The sequence below is a fragment of the Lissotriton helveticus genome, chromosome 8, assembly GCF_964261635.1.
Source record: "Lissotriton helveticus chromosome 8, aLisHel1.1, whole genome shotgun sequence".
Classification (NCBI taxonomy): Eukaryota; Metazoa; Chordata; class Amphibia; order Caudata; family Salamandridae; genus Lissotriton; species Lissotriton helveticus.
The window spans coordinates 16142492-16155000 of record NC_136069.1 but is presented as its reverse complement, the minus strand read 5'-3'; the positions used below and the strand labels follow the sequence as shown (position 1 = coordinate 16155000).

Below are 12509 nucleotides of genomic sequence, written 5' to 3'. Positions count from 1 at the left end.
AGACCCGAGTACAGACACTCATCTACAGACCTCGGGTGCAGACACTCGCCTACAAGCTCGAGTACAGATGCTCACCTAGAGACCCGAGTACAGGCTGCAGACACTCATCTATCTACAGAGTGGGGTGCATACGCTCACCTACAGACCTGAGTACAGACACTCGTCTACAGAGCTAGGGTGTAGACACTACTCTACAGACCTGGGGTGCATACGCTCACCTACAGACCTAAATACAGACATTCATCTACAGAGCTGGGGTGGAGACACTCCTCTACAGACCTGAGTACAGACATTCATCTACAGAACCAGGGTGCAGACCCTCACCTACAGACCCGAATACAGGGTACAGACACTCATCTACAGACCTGGGTAGCAGATGCTCGCCTAAAGACCCGAGTACAAACACTCGCCTACAGACCCCAGTAAAGACACTCTTCTACAGAAACTGAGGTGCAGACACTCATCTACAGACCAAAGTACAGATATTCATCTACAGACTTGGGATGCAGACACTCATCTACATACCTGGAGTGCAGATACTCACCTACAAACTCAAGTACAGCTGCTCACCTACAGGGTGCAGGCCCTCACCTACAGACCCGAATACAGGGTACAGACACTCATCTACAGACCTCAGGTGCAGATGCTCACCTCCAGACCGGAGTACAGACACTCGCCTACAGACCTGAGTACAGACACTCATCTACAGACCTGGGGTGCAGGCTCTCACCTACAGACACGAGTACAAACCCTCATCTACAGACCTGGGCTGCAAATGCTTACTCACAGACCCAAGTACAGATACTCGCCTTTGGACCAGAGTACCGACACTCATCTACAGAATTGAGTACAGACACTCATCAACAGACCTGGGGTGCAGACACTCGCCTACAAACCCGAGTACAGATGCTCACCTACAGACCCGAATACAGACACTCGCCTACAGACCTGGGGTGTAGACACTCACCTACAGACCCAAGTACAGACCGTCAACTACAGAACCAGGGTGCAGACACTCACCTACTGACCCGAGTACAGGCTGCAGACACTCATCTACAGACCTGAGTACAGACACTCGTCTACAGACCTGGGGTGCAGACACTCATCTACAGACCTGAGTACAGACACTCGTCTACAGACCTGGGGTGCAGACACTCACCTACCATCTCGAATACAGACGTTCACCTACAGACCCGAGTACAAGCTGCAGACACTCATCTACAGAGCGGGGTGCAGCCACTTGCCTACAGACCCCAGTAAAGACACTCATCTACAGACTCGGGGTACAGAAGCTCACCTACTGACCCGAGGACAGACACACATCTACAGAACCAGGGTGCAGACACTCAGCTACAGACCCGAGTACAGACACTCACCAGAGACCCGAGTACAGATACTCGCCTTTGGACCCGAGTACCAACACTCATCTACAGGACCAAGTACAGACACTCATATACAAATATGGGGTGCAGATATTCACCTACAAACTCAAGTACAGATGCTCACCTAAAGACCTGAGTACAGACCCTCATCTATAGAACCGAGTACAGAGGCTCATTTACAGACCTGGGTTGCAGACACTTGCGTACAGAGCAGGGTGCAGACGCTCACCTACAGACCCAAGTAAAGACACCCATCTACAGAAACTGGGGTGCAGACACTCGCCAACAAACTTGAGTACAGATGCTCACCAACAGACCCGAGTACAGGGTGCAGACCCTCATCTACAGAGCAGGGTACAGAAGCTCACCTACAAGCCTGAGTACAGACACTCATCTACAGACCTGGGGTGCAGATACTCATCTACAGACCTGGGGTGCAGACACTCATCTACAGACCAAAGTACAGATATTCATCTACAGACTTGGGATGCAGACACTCATCTACATACCTGGAGTGCAGATACTCACCTACAAACTCAAGTACAGCTGCTCACCTACAGGGTGCAGGCCCTCACCTACAGACCCGAATACAGGGTACAGACACTCATCTACAGACCTCAGGTGCAGATGCTCACCTCCAGACCGGAGTACAGACACTCGCCTACAGACCTGAGTACAGACACTCATCTACAGACCTGGGGTGCAGGCTCTCACCTACAGACACGAGTACAAACCCTCATCTACAGACCTGGGCTGCAAATGCTTACTCACAGACCCAAGTACAGATACTCGCCTTTGGACCAGAGTACCGACACTCATCTACAGAATTGAGTACAGACACTCATCAACAGACCTGGGGTGCAGACACTCGCCTACAAACCCGAGTACAGATGCTCACCTACAGACCCGAATACAGACACTCGCCTACAGACCTGGGGTGTAGACACTCACCTACAGACCCAAGTACAGACCGTCAACTACAGAACCAGGGTGCAGACACTCACCTACTGACCCGAGTACAGGCTGCAGACACTCATCTACAGACCTGAGTACAGACACTCGTCTACAGACCTGGGGTGCAGACACTCATCTACAGACCTGAGTACAGACACTCGTCTACAGACCTGGGGTGCAGACACTCACCTACCATCTCGAATACAGACGTTCACCTACAGACCCGAGTACAAGCTGCAGACACTCATCTACAGAGCGGGGTGCAGCCACTTGCCTACAGACCCCAGTAAAGACACTCATCTACAGACTCGGGGTACAGAAGCTCACCTACTGACCCGAGGACAGACACACATCTACAGAACCAGGGTGCAGACACTCAGCTACAGACCCGAGTACAGACACTCACCAGAGACCCGAGTACAGATACTCGCCTTTGGACCCGAGTACCAACACTCATCTACAGGACCAAGTACAGACACTCATATACAAATATGGGGTGCAGATATTCACCTACAAACTCAAGTACAGATGCTCACCTAAAGACCTGAGTACAGACCCTCATCTATAGAACCGAGTACAGAGGCTCATTTACAGACCTGGGTTGCAGACACTTGCGTACAGAGCAGGGTGCAGACGCTCACCTACAGACCCAAGTAAAGACACCCATCTACAGAAACTGGGGTGCAGACACTCGCCAACAAACTTGAGTACAGATGCTCACCAACAGACCCGAGTACAGGGTGCAGACCCTCATCTACAGAGCAGGGTACAGAAGCTCACCTACAAGCCTGAGTACAGACACTCATCTACAGATCTGGGGTGCAGATACTCATCTACAGACCTGGGGTGCAGACATTCACTCACAAACTCAAGTACATATGCTCACCTAAAGATCTGAGTACAGACACTCATCTACAGACCTGGGGTGCAGACACTCGTCTACAGACCTGGGGTACAGACACTCATCTACAGACCTGGGGTACAGACACTCATCTACAGACCAGGGGTGCAGACACTCATCTACAGACCTGAGGTGCAGACACTCATCTACAGACCTGAATACAGACACTCATCTACAGACCTGGGTAGCAGATGCTCGCCTAAAGACCCGAGTACAAACACTCGCCTACAGACACCGGTAAAGACACTCATATACAGAAACTGGGGTGCAGACACTCGCCAACAAACTTGAGAACAGATGCTCACCAACAGACCCGAGTACAGGGTGCAGACACTCATCTACAGAGCGGGGTGCAGCACTCACCTACAGACCCGAGTACAGACACTCATCTACAGACCTCGGGTGCAGACACTCGCCTACAAGCTCGAGTACAGATGCTCACCTAGAGACCCGAGTACAGGCTGCAGACACTCATCTATCTACAGAGTGGGGTGCATACGCTCACCTACAGACCTGAGTACAGACACTCGTCTACAGAGCTAGGGTGTAGACACTACTCTACAGACCTGGGGTGCATACGCTCACCTACAGACCTAAATACAGACATTCATCTACAGAGCTGGGGTGGAGACCCTCCTCTACAGACCTGAGTACAGACATTCATCTACAGAACCAGGGTGCAGACCCTCACCTACAGACCCGAATACAGGGTACAGACACTCATCTACAGACCTGGGTAGCAGATGCTCGCCTAAAGACCCGAGTACAAACACTCGCCTACAGACCCCAGTAAAGACACTCTTCTACAGAAACTGGGGTGCAGACACTCATCTACAGACCAAAGTACAGATATTCATCTACAGACTTGGGATGCAGACACTCATCTACATACCTGGAGTGCAGATACTCACCTACAAACTCAAGTACAGCTGCTCACCTACAGGGTGCAGGCCCTCACCTACAGACCCGAATACAGGGTACAGACACTCATCTACAGACCTCAGGTGCAGATGCTCACCTCCAGACCGGAGTACAGACACTCGCCTACAGACCTGAGTACAGACACTCATCTACAGACCTGGGGTGCAGGCTCTCACCTACAGACACGAGTACAAACCCTCATCTACAGACCTGGGCTGCAAATGCTTACCCACAGACCCAAGTACAGATACTCGCCTTTGGACCAGAGTACCGACACTCATCTACAGAATTGTGTACAGACACTCATCAACAGACCTGGGGTGCAGACACTCGCCTACAAACCCGAGTACAGATGCTCACCTACAGACCCGAATACAGACACTCGCCTACAGACCTGGGGTGTAGACACTCACCTACAGACCCGAGTACAGACCGTCAACTACAGAACCAGGGTGCAGACACTCACCTACTGACCCGAGTACAGGCTGCAGACACTCATCTACAGACCTGAGTACAGACACACATCTACAGAACCAGGGTGCAGACACTCACCTACAGACCTGAGTACAGGCGGCAGACAATCATCTACAGACCTGAGTACAGACACTCATCTATAGACCTAAGTACAGACACACATCTACAGAACCAAGGTGCAGGCAGATCTACAGACACGAGTACAGACCCTCATCTACAGACCTGGGCTGCAGATGCTTACCCACAGACCGAGTACAGATACTCACCTTTGGACCAGAGTACCGACACTCATCTACAGAACCGAGTACAGACACTCATCAACAGACCTGGGGTGCAGACACTCGCCTACAAACCCGAGTACAGATTCTCACCTACAGACCCGAACACAGACACTCGCCAACAGACCTGAGTTCAGACACTCATCTACAGACCTGGGGTGTAGACACTCACCTACAGACCCGAGTACAGACCATCATCAACAGAATCATGGTAGATACACATCTAGTACAGGCTGCAGACACTCATCCACAGACCTGAGTACAGACACACATCTACAGAACCAGGGTGCAGACACTCACCTACAGACCTGGGGTGCAGACACTCATCTACAGACCTGAGTACAGACCATCATCTACAGAATCAGGGTAGATACACATCTAGTACAGGCTGCAGACACTCATCCACAGACCTGAGTAGAGACACTCATCTACAGAACCAGGGTGCAGACACTCACCTACAGACCTGAGTGCAGGCTGCAGACACTCATCTACAGACCTTGGGTGCAGACACACATCTACAGAGCGGGGTGCAGACGCTCAAGTACAGATGCTCACCTACAGGCATGGGTGTGTAGATGTTAACAGACCCTAGAGCACAGACTCACCTACAGACCCCGTCCCGTCAATGATGGCCGTCACCGTGGAGAGCGCCTTTGCATTTCCTTTCAGGCTCTTGTGAGTTCCCTGTGGAGAAACAGAAAGATTGTCACAGACTGACTCTGGGGCCAAGCAATACTATCTGAGAAACACCGCTTACATCGTGGTGTTTACACCGCAATACCTTTACAACGCAGGTATTACAACGAAAGTCATTACAATGACTTGCAGTAGATGGTGCTTTAACCTAAGGAATAGTATGATTAACTATTCCAACACCTTCCCTACTGTACGTAGACTGCAGTTGGAATAGTAAATCACACTATTCCTAGGTCCTGCGCCCTCCAATGCAAGTCGTTGTGACGACTTGTGTTGTAATGCCTGCGTTGTAAAGGTATTGCGGTGTAAACACCACGATGTAACGTCATCTTCCTGATTCCCACTCCATGAAGGACTGCGGTCGTTGTCAGAAAATGTCCTGAAGGTGGGTGAAAGGGTACACATCGGGCCAAAAAGGGAGAAATTGGGCAGAGAATGTCACATTCTGCACCCACATCTGCTTCAGGGAGGAGGGGACACCCTTCCACCATCTCTTCTTCCCAGGAGGGCACATTAGCTTCTTCAAAGGTGAGTGGCTAACAACTTGTACTCTCAGGTGCACCTGGTCATAGTTCTGCAAACTTTCACGTCACCCAAAGGAGTCACAAGGGAAGACGGGGGACACCATTAAGGCCTCAACATGGGCAATGGGACAAGGAGGACCAGCAAGAGGTGTTCAGGGGCACACATGACAGTGAACGTAGAAGTGAGGACTGCTTGGTGGGCAGAGGTGACCAATGAAAGCTGGGGATACTAGTGTGAAAAGTGATAATGGTAAAAGAAACAACAAGTTATTTGGCCAATGGGGATGGGCAGTGTTAGCCGCTATTTACCGGGGTGGTGGGTGGAGGGAGGTGGCATGGGGTTTGTAAATAAAAATAAAGAAAATAAAAAAAGAACACTTACCTTTAGGCTGGCCACCTGGCCGCCGGCCGCCTCTCAGTCCGCTCGCCACCACCTTGGAAGCAGGAACCAGGAAACACCCAGGCTCCTGACTCCCGTAGCCAATCACAACGCTGCAATGCCGCATTGTGTTTGGTCTGAGTTTGTGATTTGGCGCTCAGACGGGGAATGGGAGCCTGGGCATGTTCTGCATCCAGTCTGTAATGCAGGACAGGTGCAGAACATGCAAAGTGCGCATGGCTGTTATGGTCGGCTCGAGAGGGCCGGACAAACATTCATGCGCACTTAGGAGGGTGCCACCACCCCTGTTCCTAGCCCCTGCCCCGGCAGTCCAGCCCCACTCGCACCAGGAAATGGCAAACAAAAATGATAATAACACTGGTTATTAGTTCAGTTTTCCCTTCTATTGATCACAGCGAGCAGTGGGGCAACGCTACTCCACCTTAGTGGATGAGCCGCCACTGGGGATGGGGCGCCAGAGAGAGTGACAAGGAGAAAGGGAGTGCCCTGACTGGTGCAGCTACAGCATGTGTGGGAAGTACTGTGTGGCCAGGACCTGCAGCTGGTGGATTGGTGAAAGAGTGTGAGGGTCTCAAGTGTGAGAGTAACCAAGGGTGGCGGGTGACCAGGGTCACAGAGACAGGGCGGCTTCAGATCTCTGGGGTGAAAGGATGGATTGGAACATAGCGAGGCGGATAATGCTGGTGAGGCCACAGTGCACCAAGGGAGGTATTGTCATGTTGGATACAGAACTTACCAAGTCTGCTGAGACAGCTGTGGTGATCAGAGAGTAGGGGCCATTCACCAGAGCTCCACAGAGCAGCAGCATCCCTGCAAAGACAAAACAGATGAAGGCTCCACCTCAACTCACCGCCATCTGCAGGGCAGGCAGGGCTGAAGCTCCCTCTGGGGACAGTGTGTACTCACGTCCGCCACAGCCTTCCTCCATCTCCAGCTGACACCCCAGACAGGCAATCACCCACAACCCAAGTGCACATCATTCAATGACCACCACAAGCCACCAAAGAGTGCCCACTGACAACAATCTACAACCCGTCTATAACCTCCCCAGTGGACCCAAGAACAGCATCCACTGCCCAACAGCTATCGCGACTGACTGCTTCCATCAAAACCTAATCACTAACCTCCCAAATGCACCCAGGAGCCAATGGACCACCAGCAGCTGCCACACTGTACCCACTACCATCAAACACCCGCCATCGCCATTCCCTACATAAGGAGGCAGAGGATGTTCGCCTTGTCCTACAAGAACTTCAGCTTAGTCTGTTAAGTGCTGCAGCTACACATCAAAAGGGTCACTGTCTGGACCCTATTTTTGCTAGCTGGGATACGATTAAAGCACTTACCCCCTGTCAGCTCCCTTGGACCGATCACTTCCTGGTCCCTTTCCTATGTTTTTACCAACCTGGTAGGGTGATTGAGAAGGGGATGGGAAACACCACGAGACGCAAATGGAGGCAGTATACTCAGGATAAATTCTTAAGCGCCATCCGGAAAGCACAGCCATGGAGTGCGACGGATAGTGATCAGGCGAACAAGGAATTTAACCTTCTTGTGACTTCCACCCTGGATGAGATAGCCCCCCTGAGTAAGGGTAAAGCTAGAGAAGGCAGACAACACACGGCCCTGTGGTTCACTCCTGAATTACAACAAATCAAGTCTAATTGCAAAAAACTTGAAAGGAGCTGGAGGAAGAACCCGACTCCACTGGCTAAGAACACATACAGCTCCGCTCATCGTAGCTATCAGTATGCGGTACGTAGAGCCAAAGCCAAATATTTTCAGACACGCATTGAGGCAGCTGAGAGCTCCTCGCGTGAATTATATAAAATATATAAAGAAATATCCTCAGTCTCGGGATCTAGTACCCCTATAAAGGTCTCTGTGGAGGGATGTAATAAAGTCGCTAACTTTTTTTCTAATAAAGTGAAAGCGATTTATGCCTCCTTTTCTCGCGTCCCAGACAAAGGCACAGATCTTGTAGCTGGTAGCTCAATGGTACCCTCTGAGTCCTCACTACAAACTTTTGAGGTTCCCACAGTGGACAATCTTATAAAGATATGCCGAAGTGTGAAGTCAGGGTCCCCCAACGATCCGGCACCGGCTTGGGTCATTACAGAGGGAGTGTCAGCCCTGGAACCTCACATCAGGCAGGTCCTAAACACCTCCTTCTGCACCCAACAAGTCCCCAAAGAGTGGAAAAAGGCCATAGTACTGCCAATAAGGAAAAAACCTAACGTGAGCCTGGAGGTGCTGGAAAACCTCAGGCCTATTTCCTTACTACCGTACGTGGCGAAGGTGGCAGAGAAAGTGGTTAATACCCAGCTCTCTGAACACCTGGAGAGGTGGAATTTACTTCATCCTTCTCAGTCAGGATTTAGGGGGGGCTATTCCACTGAGACAGCTCTCCTCCGAGCCACCGAGACTTTAAGAGCAGGGGCTGATGCAGGTCACACAATGGCCCTAATTATGCTCGACCTGAGTGCAGCTTTCGACACCGTAGCACATTCCATCTTGCTGCGGTGTCTGAAGGAAGCTGGGGTGGCTGGTCAAGCGCTGTGTTGGCTACAGTCATTCCTCTCAGAGAGATGCTTTCAGGTTCAGCAAGGGACCTGTCGCTCAGCAGAGCTGCCATTAGATCAGGGAGTGCCTCAGGGCTCGGCTCTTAGCCCCACTCTTTTTAATCTTTATATGGCCTCCCTGGCAAAAGTGGTACAATCTTTTGGGGTGGAATTGGTGTCGTACGCCGACGACACCCAGCTGCTGATCTCTTTGTCGCAGAACTCCTCCAACACTCCAACTAACTTTAAATCTTGCATGCAGGCACTGGGAGAATGGATGGACTCCCACTGTTTAAAACTCAATGGTTCTAAAACAGAGGTGCTGGTGGTTGGGGGAAAGAGCGAGAATTGGTCAGCTGAGTGGTGGCCTTCATGCTTGGGTCCTACTCCTACCCCCTGTGAGGAAGCAAAGAACTTGGGAATCTGGATGAATCCCTCCCTCTCGTATGATGGCCACATTAGGCGTCTTGTGGGCAAATGTTTTGGAGTTTTAAAGACCCTAAATAAAACGTTAGACCTCTTGCCCCTTGCGGCCAGAAGGACTCTAACACAGGCACTGGTGACCTCGCGGTTGGACTATGGAAATGTACTGTTTCTGGGGGCGACCGAGGGTAGCCTGGGCCGCCTCCAAGTCATCCAGAACTCCGCCGCCAGGTTGGTGTTGAGAAGACCTAGGAGGGCCAACTCGCAGAAGGCGCTGGATGCGCTTCATTGGCTGCCTGTGAAGAAAAGGGTGCGTTTTAAGTGTCTACTCTTCTGTCATCGGATTATCTGGGAGAGGTCGCCCGCTTATTTAAAGGATCTAGTCAGCCGGTATGAACCCTCCAGGACCCTTCGCTCGGAGGGGACCGGACTGCTGACAGTTCCCAGGACGAGGAAGGCCAGAATAGGCGGTCGTTCTTTTGCGCTCCATGCAGCTCAACAGTGGAACAAACTTCCCTTGGCCTTGAGACTGGAGAGTAGTGAAGCGCGGTTTAGGGCCTTGCTGAAAACTCACTTATACACAGCATAGTCCTCTGGATCTCTCTCATGCTGGCTCACGGCTAGTTCTAGCGCGGGGACATGCCGTGATGGCATTACTGTGCGCTTTACAAGCTCTTTATTATTATCGCCAGCCTTCAAGGTACTCACAGTACCCAATGTCACACTAAAAACTGGCAGTGTCTGCTAACATAACCCAACACCCCATCGCCCTGCCCACATGGACCAAGTATGACTATTCACTGACCGCCACCAGCTGTCGCAGAGCATCCAACACCATCAATCAACACACAATCACCCAACACCATCAATCAACACACGATCACCCAATACTATCAATCAACATCCGATCATCCAACGCCATCAATCAACATCCGATCATCCAACGCCATCAATCAACACCTGATCACCCAACGCCATCAATCAACATCCGATCATCCAACGCCATCAATCAACATCCGATCATCCAACGCCATCAATCAACACGCGATCACCCAACACCATCAATCAACACCCGATCACCCAACACCATCAATCAACATCCGATCATCCAACGCCATCAATCAACACGCGATCACCCAACACCATCAATCAACACCTGATCACCCAACACCATCAATCAACACCCGATCACCCAACACCATCAATCAACATCCGATCATCCAACAACATCAATCAACATCCGATCATCCAACAACATCAATCAACACCTGATCACCCAACACCATCAATCAACACCTGATCACCCAACACCATCAATCAACACCCGATCATCCAACACCATCAATCAACACCCGATCACCCAACACCATCAGTAAACACCCGATCACCCAACACCATCTATCAACATCCGATCACCCAACACCATCAATCAACACCCGAGCATCCAACACCATCAATCAACACCTGATCACCCAACACCATCAATCAACACCTGATCACCCAACACAATCAATCAACACCTGATCACCCAACACCATCAATCAACACCCAATCATCCAACACCATCAATCAACACCCGATCACCCAACACCATCAGTAAACACCCGATCACCCAACACCATCTATCAACATCCGATCACCCAACACCATCAATCAACACCCGAGCATCCAACACCATCAATCAACACCTGATCACCCAACACCATCAATCAGCACCCGATCACCCAACACCATCAATCAACACCCGATCATCCAACACCAACACTGATCATCCAACGCCAGCAATCAACACCCGATCATCCAACACCATCAATCAACACCTAATCATCCAACACCAACACCGATCATCGTACGACATCAATCAACACCCGATCATCCAACACCATCAATCAACACCTGATTATCCAACACCAAAACCGATCAGCCAACGCCAGCAATCAACATCCGATCTTCCAACACCATCAATCAACACCTGATCATCCAACACCAACACCGATCATCAAACGCCATCAATCAACACCCGATCATCCAACACCATCAATCAACACCTGATTATCCAACACCAACACCGATCATCCAACGCCATCAATCAACACGCGATCAACCATCGCCATCAATCAACACCTGATTATTTTGTGAATGAATCTGTACTTTGAGATTTAAATTGTATAACAAATACTTCAGGTGTTCACTCTTTATCAAAATTTCTTGTACATGTGCAGTTTTATGTGCTTCCCATAACACAAAATGTGCCCCATGTTAAAAGCAGACATGCGGTCCTGGTCCACTCATGGTTCCTCAGCCTGTACATGCATCCCAAGGGCTTCACCCTCAATGCACATCTTCAATAAAGGACAAGTGCTCACCCATGGTCGCTGTCATCCCCATCTTACTGACGGACGAGAAGACGTAAAGCTGCAACGAGAGAACACAGAGTTTAGTCAGAGCGAGGGCTGATAGACATCTGCTGTGTTTAATAAATGGAGTACCTGGGCTGTTCTTTCTGCAAGGGAGGATGTATTGACACTGTGGGCGCGATTCACAAAGGGCCTCCGCACTGGTGGTGCAGGCCCCGGAGTCGTGGCGGGGGTCGAACTCATGCCAAGGGCCCTGCACTTGTAGTGGGATCTCTGCAGTGAGTTACTCCACAAGTGCGGGACCACCACCACAGCTGGGGGCCCCCTACCACGACTGTGGGGCCCTGTCACGGGTGCTGGTACCCTACCATGACTGCGGGGTCTCTGCCACGAGTACGGATGCGCTTTGTGAATCGGGCCCTGTGTTTATGTACGAGAAGCAGTAACTAAGCCTGCAGGTGTGTAACCGAAGGAGGAGTAAAGTACATGACGAATATTTGAGCCTCTGTCTGTGTGTGAGAAGATGTAACCGAGCCTTTGTATGTGTGTGTGAAGGAATCAAAGTTCTGTCTACCTAAGAAGTAACCAAACCGCTGTCAGTCTGAGGAGCAACCCAGCCTCCCCGCGTCTGTGAGTAG

General features: G+C 50.8%; 1 protein-coding gene across 1 annotated transcript in view; it reads right to left on the bottom strand.

Moving 5' to 3' along the window:
- SLC37A1 (solute carrier family 37 member 1) overlaps positions 1 to 12509 on the bottom strand; it is a 273159-nt gene that overhangs the window by 44465 nt on the left and 216185 nt on the right. Inside the window, exons 15-17 of the mRNA XM_078656374.1 lie at positions 11881 to 11929; positions 7267 to 7340; positions 5516 to 5594 (exon numbers count right to left, since the gene is read on the bottom strand). Of these exons, the coding sequence (XP_078512500.1) occupies positions 5516 to 5594; positions 7267 to 7340; positions 11881 to 11929 (202 nt within the window). The remainder of the gene's footprint in view (positions 1 to 5515; positions 5595 to 7266; positions 7341 to 11880; positions 11930 to 12509) is intronic.